Source organism: Mustela nivalis, assembly GCF_964662115.1.
Source record: "Mustela nivalis genome assembly, chromosome: 4".
In the NCBI taxonomy this organism is placed as follows: domain Eukaryota; kingdom Metazoa; phylum Chordata; class Mammalia; order Carnivora; family Mustelidae; genus Mustela; species Mustela nivalis.
In genome coordinates, this window is record NC_139023.1 from 14,839,201 (window position 1) to 14,853,164 (window position 13,964).

The window sequence follows — 13,964 nt, forward strand, 5'->3', positions numbered from 1 at the left end:
GAAAGATACACTTATGTACTTTTATTTACATTTATATTAATTAGCTTCCAAAGCTTCCATGGAGGGTTACTAAGTGTTATATATGATAGCAAAATAAGTTTTTAGGTTAAAAAGCATTCAATAAAATAAAAGGACTGGCTTTTGTTCACAAATGATCATCAGATTCCAAATAGGCAGAATTGTGGATTGACACTTCATGTCTTTGAAAGTAAATAATGTTTAAAGTGAAAATGGTTTTACTGAAGAGGATAAAAGGAGAAAAAATGGATAACTTAGCTAAGAATGGTATTGATGCTACAGCAATCCTATTATAAGAAAAATAATATTTTAAATCTTTTCCTAACCATTTAACTACAAGAATGTCCCTAATACTATCAAAAAGCTCTTCTTATCTTTCAAATACCTTCACATTCTCTCTGAATTTATAAGAGCATTAAGGCTTTGCTATCTCTATAATTAGATCTACTGAAAAATACCTTCTCATTTTTGTCAATTCCTGATTATTCATGGTGATGGCAGAAAGCCTTAGCATGGATTACTAAAACCCCAAATCATTTATAGCACATGAAAATTAGCCCAAATTCATTATGTCTATCAAAAACTCCTGTTGAAATATCAGTTCACCTTTGAGCTTCAGCAAATTTCCATTGATGCTTGAATAAATGTTCTTAAGTGTATGTACTGAGTTTTGAAAATAGAAAAAAATATATAGTTGATTAATTTTATGTAGTCTAAACCCTAAAAAGTAATCAAACCAACAATTTGGTGTCTTTGGCCCATATTGGGCAACTGGAATGAAAGTTTGACTTTATTAGCCATTGAGAAGAAAGAAAGATTCAAAAGGTTAGGGAATGAGAATCATAAAAAGATTTACTTTGCAAGCACTTACTTGAAGACTAACAGAAATGTTAATACAAATATCCAGAGCACACTTTCTTTACGTGATTCTGAGTAGTTCAGTTACAATCTTCAGGCCATGTCATTCATTCATTTATGCATTACGTGATAATTTATAATCACCTACTGTGGTCAAACACTGTGAGAATTATTATGAATGCAAAATTAAATGAGACACAGTTTCTACCCTTTATAGATCATTACAATTTGTACAGTATAAGTATGACTGATATTAGGATAGATGCATGTCGAGTCAAATAAAAGTCCTAAAATGGAGTAAAATGTGAAGTAAATGCCTATCATCTGACTCCCCTAAAGTCAATATAATGTGAATGATACACCAGCTCATCCCTGCAGTTTCCCAAATCCAACAAAATTTGTGACGCTCTTAACATCCACCAATTAATTAATTTATTAATTCAATAACTAATTTTTGAGGACCTATGATGTCCCATACCATTCTATAAGCATAGGGTAAAATTATTATTTTCCCACAAAATTCCGTGAATAACACCATCAATGAAAATTATACTCAAAGCCCTGCTTCAGTTTTAAATACATCTAAGTATTTATCTTTTGTAATATCATTTCTTATAAGCTCCTGCAACATAAAGATCACTAAAAATACCCACAGTCCAGACATGTTTAATTTAAATCCTTAAATATTTGATTATCTGAATGAATAGCCTGGTATTTATGATTCAGAAGCTTATGAAACATTTCTGAAATTAATGGCAATATTGTGTTATATGTGATCTGTGTCTACTCGTCAAAATAATGACATTATTCACAAAAAAACACCGCATCTGTTCCAGGGAAAAGCTTAGTCTCTTATTTCTTTTGACAGTGTGCAGACCGGGGTTCTTCAAAGCCTCACCTCACAGCCAGAGCTGCAGCAAATGTCCACCTCACAGTTATACCCATGAGGAAGCTTCAACCTCTTGTGTCTGTGAAAAGGATTATTTCAGGAGGGAGTCTGATCCACCCACAATGGCATGCACAAGTAAGGAAACCCACTGATATCTAGTGACGTTCACCACTTTGAAGACAGAGCATGATGGAGCCTGTTACATCCTGTTACTTTTTTCCTTAAAACAGGCATAATGTTTAATCTTCCAAAATAGTTTTTTTTTTTAACCGAATTTTGATTTTCTTAAGTAAGGACTGAAAAGTTGGAGCCTCTTTTATTACTCACTGTTAGAAGCATTCATTTTCCCTAATTTCAAATTTAACATTGGGGACAGATAATTTTTTCTTTTATTTTGTAATTTCTTTTCATGTTCATGACAGGTAAACATGACTTTGATAAACCCATTTTTCTTTTCACCATAAACCGTTTTTTTCATTCTTTGTTCTCTACCGAGCCTGGCTTCTGATCACATAAACGTAATAAATGCTTTTTTTTTTTTTTAACCTAATTTCCCCCACTAAATGACAAAAGCCAATGAGAAGGTCATTTATGAAAGAAGATAGAAAACACTTTCAAAACATGGAATACTGGGGGTTGGCAAGTCAGATTTAGGAGTCAAATAGAAAAACAATCTTTAGATAGGACTTTGAAGCAGTTACCATGTTTCTTATAAGTGAGGGTCCTTAACTATTATTTATTATATGATTCCATAATCATATAATTAGAATGATAAATAGGAAACATTTAATTTCAACATTTGCAGTGGAAGCATCCACATCCAGTGATGTTTTGGTGTTTTAGTTTTTCTGGTATTCCACATATTTCTGAGAAGGAAACACACTTATATATTTGTTTGCTTGATAAAAATACTTTCGTAAGTTGTCTGCATACAAAGACTCTATGGCAAATCAAACAAAAACTCAGAATGGAGGGAAGAAAGGTATCCCTTCTCCGCTAAGATTCGGTATCCATGACCTTGCCTTATTTTACTATTTTTGATGCCAGCAAACAGCAGTTGCTCTCAAAGATGATGACAAAAAGTGTTGAAATCTAGTATTCATTCTCGTTTATTCATTCTAGTATGAAATATAACAGAAATACAGTTGTTTTAATCAAATGACGACAAATTGAAATTTTATCTGAATTTTAGCATCTGAATTTTATAGTGTCAGCAAGACATATTTTCATAATTTCTCATATTGATATTAGCTTTGCATTATGAAAGATCATTCTTTTATCACAAGACTGATCATTTTATGGGTTTGATGATTACTAATTGTAAATAATTCCTTTTCAAGTAAGTAAATGACAATATTATATTGTCACTTTTAGGAAGATGCATTTGAATAGAGGAGATGTAAACTATGATTGAATGTGATGTGTTTTGGTTACAGCAGAGATTATTTTAATTATCAGAGCCAAAGAATGCCCAGAGAGTAGAGGGGAAATGTGGACAGACAATAGAATGAATTAGGGAGACAAATAGGGAAAATTAGAAATTAGGAGTAGAATTAGGGAGAGAAAACCAGATCTTGAATTATCTTTTAAATTCCATTAATTTTCTATAGTTGTTTTAAGTGGCCCAGCCATGATCTTTCTGTTTCTCAGCATAAAATTGAGTCTCCCTTTCTGTAAGTTTGCTAGTTTTGGGGTGATGGCAAGCCTGTGCTCTGGTGTCAGGGACTGCTTAGTCCCACTAAAGGACATGAGGCTTCAAATTTTCTCTGTTTCCAGGTGTGTGAATCTCTAGTACTGTGTTTCAAAAAACACTAATTTGTATGCATTTCTTGAAAACACTATTGGGACTTGTGTAGATCATTTTTCTAATATATAATCTATGGGTATGTTTGTTCCGTTTTAGTTGCATTCGTAACTCCACAATACTGCTTATGACCCCCTTGCATGGATGGCTTGGCTGATGTTCACATGTTCATATGAAAGTCTGGAATTTTGCTTTCCCTGGGCACTTTGGAATGAAATTTATGGTTTAACTTCTAATAATTTTTGATATATATGTATATATAATATAAATATATAATTATTATAAATACATAAATCTGGAAAACAGAATGTTATAAACTTAAAGGAAAAGAAAAAGATTTTGGTTAATCTGCTTAAATGAAGGGACACTTTTCAAAGCTCTGTTTTGGTTCATATATCACATCTCTTAGCAAGGCAGTGAAAGTTCATGAGGTTACTTTTTAGGTACATGCCAATCTTAGCCTTTACATTTTACTTCTGCTTTAGGGCTTCACTTGAATTTGAGTTCTATTTTGACATTAAAAGGCATATTCGTCCCTCCCAAGTTTTAAGGGGCTGTTGGTAGAGAGTCAGAAGAAAAGGGAAGAGTCAGAATCTCATTTTTTTTTTTTTTAATATTTAACTGATTTAGAGAAAGGTGTTGATTTGGTTATATTTCAGATGTCAGGGAGAAAAAAGTTCGATGTCTTCCTGAGCTAGACACATTTCAATGTATTTTACCTTTTTTTCAGAAGTATACCTGTAACCTTTTGTCTTCAGATGACATTTTCTCTGTAACTTTCCACTATTAAATAAACTTAGGTTTACGGTAAAAAAAAAAATACTTTTGGATTTGCATCTTAAGTAACTGCTTTATATTGAAGTGTGTGAGGTTGTATGTATGGAAAACTCACAGGGTTCGATCAGAGATATTGCTGAGGTAGGGATTATTTTGCCAAAAATGGCAACTCTTAGATTTTTGGGGTCAATTTAAATGGCATTTTATAAATACCATGTAGCTTCTTTTTTTCTTTTTATTACTTTTAAATTTAGTCTTCAACAGTCATGGCTTAATAAATGTTAGTTAGAAATTAACATTAATCTCTATATTTAAAACAACGGATATTAAGAGAACTAACCTATACCCTTTCATGTAGCTTAATTTACACTTATGAACCATTCAATGATACTATAGTCCATAATATTCCTTGTCAAGAAGTTTTACATATTAAATCTGAAAAAAATATAAATGTATTTTTTCCTTGGGAACATGTGACCATATAACTTTAACTGATTGATGTTACAATAGATTGAAATATCTGAAAATCAACTGTAGAGACAGATATTATATGTTTCCTTTTTTAAAAGACTTTATTTTTTTAGAACAGTTAACAGTTTTAGATTCACAACAAAATTTAGAGAAAGACGCAGACTTCCCATATACTCCACGCCCAGATACATAAAGCCTCCGTCCTTATTAATCCCCAACAGAGTGGGATAAAATTGTCACAACTGATATGGAATTAATTTCAGTTCTCCTTAATAAGCTAATTATTCATTTCAGAAGTAAAGTAGTATACAAATGGATTTTTTTTTATTTATATATAAATTTGTTCTGCTGATCCTTCAAGATCTGAACACTTTCATTCATTCTCTTACAGTGTTTTTGAGAGTTATTTTTAAAATAAATTTCTGATTTCCAATTAAGTACAATTCACAATCTGCAGAGCTACGGTGTTAAAACAATATCAAAGTAAGTGAAGTTTCATTACACACTGCAGTGTCCAGCTACTTAAATTCTAGTTTCTTCTTGACTTGTGGGGAATATTTCAAATGGTGTTAGTGATTTATCTGTGGATATGCAATTTATTTTGAGGTAAGCTCAGGCTATTATACTTGCTGCAGAATTTGTAGTCAAGAGCCACACTGAGAAATCCTATTTTCACTTGTGCTCATTGCTTAGTAAATCCTTCTTGTGTATTTCCTAGGTTTCTGGGACAGATCTCAATAAGGAAGTAATCAGTTCAATCCCCAAGGAGAATTTTTCCTTGGACTTGTCAAAGGACTTACCACTGTTTGAATATAAAATTTTTTATCTAACATTATTTTTGCATAGTTTTACTCCATCATAAACCTTTGTTTTAACTAAACAAGTGGTTATAACAATGCCAGGATAAGTTATTTCTATAGGGTGTAAGTCTCACTATTGTCCCAACGAAACTATAACAAGATTTTTCAAAGATTATTACAAATTGATGATTCTTGCATTCTCCCTATTTGAAAGACTGATTGCAAATCAATTTTTTTTTTCTTTCAGACCAGGGATATGTGTAGTAAACAATGCATAATTTTATCATCTTAAAATATCTTTTTCTCACTTTACTTTGCAAACCAGGACCCCCCTCAGCTCCTCGGAATGCCATCTCAAATGTTAATGAAACTAGTGTCTTTCTGGAATGGATTCCTCCTGCTGACACTGGTGGAAGGAAAGATGTATCATATTATATTGCATGCAAGAAGTGCAACTCCCATGCAGGTGTGTGTGACGAGTGTGGCGGTCATGTCCGGTACCTCCCCCGGCAAATCGGCCTGAAAAACACCTCTGTCATGATGGTGGATCTGCTCGCTCACACAAACTATACCTTTGAGATTGAGGCAGTGAACGGAGTGTCCGACTTGAGCCCAGGAGCCCGGCAGTATGTGTCTGTAAATGTAACCACAAATCAAGCAGGTAAGTGTGATGTCCAGCCAAATCATGTACCTTAGGCCAAGCTCTGTCAATTATCTTCATAGCTAAGTGAGGGCTGAACTGCGTGAGATCTGTAAGAGAGCTTCCCGTAAATTACAGGGTTAGGACTTAAAGTTGACTATATCTCAAAATGCTGTATTTAGTTTTAAACAAGTAATGGCTAAGGCTTTCTTAGCAGTCTCATCCATGGACGGGGTTGGGGGGCGGAGATATGCTTCAATTGAACTTTTTTATTAAAAAGACGTTGCTGGCTCAAGTTAATTTGTAGCAAAAATTGTTACCTCAAATTTCACACATGCAATTATGATAGATCAAATCTACGTATTTTGTTGTTTTGTTCACCTTGAGTTTTTTTTATTTATTTCATTAATTTAGCAGATAACCCAGGCAGGTCTATTTGCTTGTTTATTTGTTCATTTGGCATTGCAGCTGAATTTTCTTTGCACATTGAAATAAGCTTTTCTTATTATTTCTAATATTATTATTATAAAAATGTAAAGAATGAAGTCTTATTTGATAATCTGCTTATCAAAATTAGAGTAGCTGAACTATACATGAAAACACATTTATGTTCCATATGAGGGTCTTGGAATTACTAGGGAGTGATTATTAAGGAGTAGGGAACACATTTCTGCTTGAGCTAGTTACTCCCCTAGTTTCCCCTCAGATATTCAATTTTAAGCAAATCAATATAGAGGACGTCTTTTCTGGTAAAATGAAAACCAAAGATAAACTATAGTTAAATTAATAATTCAACCTATCATGGGGCAGAAATCATTCAAAGCCTATGAGTAATTTATGACTTGTTTTTGTCAACAACAGGTATGTGGGTGGGATGAGGCATTAAATAGAACTTTCCTCTATTCCCTGGCCACAGTTCTTAGTCCACGGGCATAAACTTGTCACCATATTAGTACCCCAGTTGGACTTTTTTCAGTGAGGACATCCTTGCCAGTGTACTTATCAGTGAAACAAGATGTGTTCAACTGAATCAAATTGGACTTAATTCATATACGTTAGTATAAGTTTGTAGGTTGTAGAATGACTGGGTTGACAAGAGAAAGCTGTTGGTTACCATGTCTTGGCCAATATAATTTGAATTATTGAATGTGTCAGGTAAATCAAGTCATTGCCTCTTGAGAATAAGAAAATGCATGCAGTTAAATTCATCATTCCTTCTGATTGATTAAACCGAGGGAAATATTCAAGAGCAGCTTGGATGATATGAAAGTAGTTGAGTAATTCACTAAGAATTATTCTAAATATTCTAGATATTCTTATCCGTGCTGCATAGATGTCCACAGCATTTTTTTTTTAATTCAGTGAGAGAAAAGTTTGCACACATATATTTTTTGCACACATATATTTGCCACCTCCCTAAGTGAATCTTTTATATTTTTCTCCATTTGCTCCCTAACCTAAGATGGAAGTAATAAAAGTGTTAAAGAGCTGGATAGGAATAGTGAAAATTAAGTTTTCCTTCACTCCTGACTCAGTTGCTGGCAATACTGTTTGTGTCGATATTCCGTCACAGTATCTAGTCACAAGTGTTCAGTAAATGTGTACTGCCTTCCCACATCAGAAAAATATTGGCTTTATAACATATGATTTCAGGCTTCTCATGCAACAACTTTCAACTTTACTTGGTTGTGTGTATGAGTCTTCCATTAATATACTGAAACCATTTTGAACAATCACTAAGAGTGATCTCTGCTCAGGGAGAACGATTTCTGGCTTGCATAAACTCAACTTACTTGAAAGATATTTCTCTGATGAACTAGGTATAGGAAATGACTGTATACTTTAAAGATGATGTACTTAATAAATATTTGCTCTAGTTGTCTTTGACTTGCTAGTCTGTCCTGACTGCAAAGTGTGCTTTTTTGATGTATAAATACCTTAAATACCATGAAGGAATAATTTTCATCCAGCTGTTCAAAGCACGGCTATCATATAAAATAAACATTTGTATTCAGAGCAGACATTTTGGTTGCTGCTTTTTTCCAGTTTCTCAGGATACACTTACAGTAAAAGCCTTGCAAACCTTTTAAAAAAATCAAAACAAGAAGAGATTTTTCTTAGTAGCTAACCATTCTAGACAAACCAAGCCTCAATTTACACAAAAATTGTTAACTTCAAGTAACTCTTAAGATGTCTTATATTTAATATCACTACTGCTGTACATTTATCAAGTGCTGACATTATGGAAAATGGGTTATAATAGTTACTTTTTAATATTTGAATATTTTAAAGCATTAAACTGAAGCAAATTATTTGTGCCGTATGTGTTTTTTATATAAAATTTCTTTCAGCAGATTTTAACTTTAGTTTCAAACTTTTTTAAGGAGGGTTTTTGAGAAATGCATTTCTTTTGTAGTAGATTCATTTCAGATTTGTAATTTATTTTGTCATTTTCTGATTTATTTTTGTGACAACAACAAAGTGTGTTGTTGACTAAAAGAAAAAAAAAAAAGCCAACCTAAAATAGATTAATACATGTTTTATTCGGTGTCTTACTGAGGACTATAGCCCAGGAGATAGTATTTTAAGTTGCTCGAAGAACTGTTCCAAAGCTTGTCAGTTTACAGAGGATTATATGCAAAAAAGGAAAAGGGTACCCATCTTTGCAAACGGTTCTCCGTTGTATAGTTGTGCATCCCAAGGTAGAATTCTTTTGGTTGTAGAAATTAAGGTTTACTGATTTCCACTTAGGCACACGAGAGACCCTTATGTTGTCATAATACATTCTGTTTCTATCATATTGGATTATTCAGGATTATTACTGGCCTGCAACTGCTTACCTGGTTTTCCAGTTCTTATTTTTGGTTTCTCCTTGAGGTCATTTGAGATGGTCAAAGAAGGTTGACATCAGTCATCTTTTGCAATTTCAATGCACAGTCTGAAATGTCCATATTCCACATTATATATGTAAAGTACCAGAAGAAAAACAAGCATTGTTTTTTTTCAAGATGAGAATCCTACATTAAGCTAGGAACTGAAATTGATTAGGTAACCCTAGCTGATTGGTCTATAAAAATAAATAATGATTTTTGACTGAAGATAGTGATTAAGTGACAAATTTATGGATGTTTATACAGTATTTAAAACACTTTCCCAGTCATAATATCATCATGATGCCCACCTTATTCTTGCAAGATGTTGTCTAAGTTTATTTATCTACTTATTTATTTTAAGATTTTATTTATTTATTTGACTGAGAGAAATCACAAGTAGACGGAGAGGCAGGCAGAGGGGGCGGGGGAAGCAGGCTCCCTGCTGAGCAGAAAGCCCGATGTGGGACGTGATCCCAGGACCCTGAGATCATGACCTGAACTGAAGGCAGCAGCTTAACCCACTGAGCCAGCCAGGTGCCCCTAGATGTTGTCTAAATTTAAATCATATTTTTTTACAAGGTAATTTAATAATAAAATCAAAATATGAAGTTTTGGGGTACCTGGCTGGCTCAGTTGATGGAGTATGTGATTCTTAATATCAGGGTTGTGAGTTTGTGAGACCCATGTTGGGGGTAGAGATTACTTAAAAAGCAAGGCAAAACAAAAAATTCCCCAAATATAAAATTTTAAGAAAAGCTGAATACTAGAATTAGTTGGACTTTATGGTCCTTGTAAAATGCAGCAAATAGTACTGAGGTTGCCAGGAAAGCATTGTAAAATCGTGAAGGTTTTCATGGTCAAGAAAAACAAACACATCTGAGAGGGATAAAAAAAGAGAAAAAAGTAATTTACATGAAGATAAAGAAATGCTATCTGTGGAGGGGGGGAACACATAGGAAAATACAATGGAAATAAGTTAATTATGTAAAGAACTTTTTTAACAAATAGGTTGCAAAGTGGATAAAATGATGAAAATGCAAACCATGGATTTTAAAATTCTTAAACTTAGAAAAGGGATGTTGAGTTCCTCCAGCTTCCTAGTGAGTTAATGTCTGTTTTATGCAATACATTCTTTCAAAATGTTGAATTACCCGTTACTCATTCCTTCTAAAATCAAGTATTTAGATTACGTAATTATTATTTATGTATTTATGTAATTATTATTATTTATGTAACACTTCTGTTGTTCTTCTGTTTTATTTATCTAAAATATCTATCTCCTAGTTAGGTGGATGGATGGATGAATGAATAGATAGATACGTAGACAGTTAGAGAGTGAGTGATACATCAAAACAGTGTGTGAAAACTAAATTCTGTTAAAAGTGAATATTTTTAGGTTTCATTATTCACTCATGAAATAATGTGCATTATTATATTCTCCTATGAACATATTGTTCAAGTTTCTATTTTAAAATAATTTTTCTCTAGGCACATGCTATCAAGTGCTAAAATTTAAAACTTTTAAAATATATACAAATGCATATTTTATCCCAGGAAAGAATAAGCTTATTCTAACCAAAAACAAACAAACAAACAAACAAAACCCTCAATTACTAACATTTTAATATGCAAAGGTAGAGAATTCTAATTCTGAGGTAAAACAGACCAAACTTTGTTTTGGATCAATCTTAGGCTCTTGGTTTCTGTCTTCAGAGGGTTCGTTTGATATCACATGAGCTGCAAATGTAACACATATTTTGGTGGGGATGTCCCTACCTGTCCCAGACTATCAGTGATATCACTAAGATCGTTTCTTGGCCTTTTGGCTAAGCTCAAGTACAGAAATATCACTAAGAAAAATGCCCCTATGTTTTGTTGGTTTTTATTCCTTGGTTCTTGTAAAGGTGTCTGGGGTAATTGATAATCCCATTTAATCAAATACTTTCAGTTTGATGCCATTCGTGTAGTTGACCAGCATGATGTATCTTAGGATATTGGGATGACCAGGATTCCCTGAAGACTGAATTCTGCTGTAGAGCTGGACATTTAAGAGAATGCTGAAATGAGATGGTAAAAGTAGGTTGTTGCCCTTGCCAAGGTGGCAACCAATGTTTTCTGGTGGTTTCTGTGTATTGAGATGTTTAAAAAGTTTATTGTCACCTATTAGACCATTACTAAACAATTGTAAAGATGTTTGTTGATTTTCAACAGTGGAGAGACTATATTAGGTGTATTTGTAATCACCACCTGATTAAATACATATTTTGGCAAGATTAGTTTGTCTTCTACTCAAACTAAACAAGCCATTAAAACTCATAATCCCCACTCTTTATTCTTCCATATTTTTTATGGTGGCACTAATTTCTGCATTTCCCCACAGATACAATAAAGATTTGTGCTTCCTGTTTTGGTAGGATGGAAATATTTAATTTGGCCATTACTGTAGTTTTACAGATTTTACTTCATGGGCCTCAGAGAGAGAGGTTTTTTCCAAGAGCAAGGTAAATCTTCCTACTATGTACCAGTGTGTGACCTGAAGAAAGAATCAAAGGTCGGATGGAGAAGGCATCAATGTGCCAATGGTACTATGGGCTCAGAACAGCATCTCATTCATCACTTACCTCATAATGTCCACTCAGATCAATGTTTCTTAGTGGTATTTGGAATTCACAGGGATTAATGTTAGCTCAGACACTCAGTTATCATTCAATAACTGTGAAAGATCTGGGCATTTACCCCTCCCCGTGCCCGTTTATTTGGAAATGGTCAGAAATGCCTTTCAGAGAAGCTAAAAGGCAGATGTCGAGTGTTAACATATGTTGCTATCACACAATCCTTCTTTAAAGACAATCACCTTTCTCTTCATTTAAGGGACTGTGGGGTATGTACAGTCTTCCTGGATTTATGATTATCTTCTATCATGATAAAACCATTTTAAGTTGGAAATATCTGATTCCAAAATGCATATAATACACCCAGCCTGCCAAACATCAGAGTTTACCTTAGCCTATCTTAAATGTGCTCAGAACATCAAAATTAGTCTATAGTAGGGCAAAATCATCTGACACAAAGCCTATTTTATAATGAAGTGTTGAATAACTCGTGTCATTTATCAACTACTGTACGAAAAGCAGAAAAAAAAATCAGGGGGTTGCCTGGGTACAGAATGCTTTTAAGTGTTGTTTGTTGTTTACCCTCGTGACTTCGTGGCTGTCAGGGCTGTGGCTTGCTCCCCAGCTTCGTGAAAGAGTATCACTAGCCCAGGGAAGGATCAAAATTCTAAATTCTAAGTAAGGTTTCTACTGAATGTGTATCACATTTGCAACACTAAAAGTGAAAAAAAAAAAGTAAGTTGGACCATCTTAAGTCAGGGACCATGTATAAGCTAACTCAGGTCTGGGAATTGGTGAGCTACCGTGACTTACCAGCTCACTAAATTTTGATTTGTATTTCTCAGACCTTCATATCATTATTGGCACAAATCATGTCATTAGTGGCACAAATCAAGTGGCACAGACCATAATTTTGGTCTTTGAGTGCCAGAGTACTAGACTTTTTGCCATCCAAATTCTGCTGCCTATTATGAAATTCATGCCCACCTCCTTCCGATGGCAAGTGCTACTGCTTGGCCTCTGCCACCCCTGTGCCCTATAGAAATCAATAAATTATTTCACTGCAGCTTCAACTCTTGTGTTAAGTATAAAGAACAGAAATTATAGAGATTTTGTTTATGATTGTGGCACTGCCATGAATTTCTTTCTTGTCATTATGATAAAGAAGATGTCCCTGGGCCCTTCCTGAAGATGTGGGTAGTTTCACAGTTCTTGAAATATCAATCCACTTTAACACTTCTTTTTCAGCACGTTGTTTAATTCTCTCATCTACATTAGAACAGGAATTCACAGTTTTTGAATTTATTTTAACTTTGGACACCTTTCAATCCAGATTTTGGTAAAAAAAAAAAAACCAAAGAAACATTTAGCACTTGTGCCAATGACCTGGAAAAGTACATTGAATCCAGAATCTCTAATTATGAATTTATACTAGCTTAAATTAAATAGTTTCCAGCTCTTATGCATGTGAGAAACTCATAAAATTTATTTTTATGTACATTTATTATACTTTGGCCAATTTAAGTCATAGAATCTTGTGATTCTTATATCTAGGAAATTTCTTGCCCCCAATATTGACTAGAATATTAGCTTTCAAGAAAATATTTGTATTCTGAGTTGAGATGGAGTGATAGTTTTGGCAGGAAGAGAATTTCTTCCATCTATCAGTTAACAATCATAGATAAGGTGTAGGCTTGGTAATGAAGATGTGAAGAATCACTTTCTTAGGTGTGGAACAGCTGAATCTGGTAGCAAGAGAGACTCAGTAAGTTTTAGAAGTTGAGAATATGCTCAGTTATCTGACTTCTTTCCCATATCTGCATTCCAATGCTCAGAATTTCACTTTTTCTTTTAATCAGTGGCCTCATTTTCTCATAAGTCACTGCAATAAGTTCAATCATTTTTACAATTCCAGAATTCTATGAAATAAGACTTGAACTTTCATGTGCAGCTCTGTTATCCTTTTCACTTGAGTAAGAGGACTTTTGGCAGGGAGACTCTCTGATGAACTCATATGACTTGAGCAGAAAATTTAAATTTTAAGCTTCTTATTTTATTTCTTTAAATTCTCCAGTGCACTTGGATACAGGCAGTTCTTCCCATATTTCTTCTATTTCTCATACTTTTATAGTATAAAAACAGGTGGAATTTGGTCACCCAAAATATTATGTTCCAGAAGCCCTTTTTTTGAGGGGACCTCAAGGGATGAAACGTGCTGTTTT

The 13,964-nt window shown here is 33.7% G+C and overlaps 1 protein-coding gene across 1 annotated transcript in view; it reads left to right on the forward strand.

Moving 5' to 3' along the window:
- EPHA5 (EPH receptor A5) overlaps positions 1 to 13,964 on the forward strand; it is a 273,566-nt gene that overhangs the window by 98,976 nt on the left and 160,626 nt on the right. The window contains exons 4-5 of the mRNA XM_082729161.1: positions 1,745 to 1,900; positions 5,943 to 6,278. Coding sequence (XP_082585287.1) covers positions 1,745 to 1,900; positions 5,943 to 6,278 — 492 coding nt within the window. The remainder of the gene's footprint in view (positions 1 to 1,744; positions 1,901 to 5,942; positions 6,279 to 13,964) is intronic.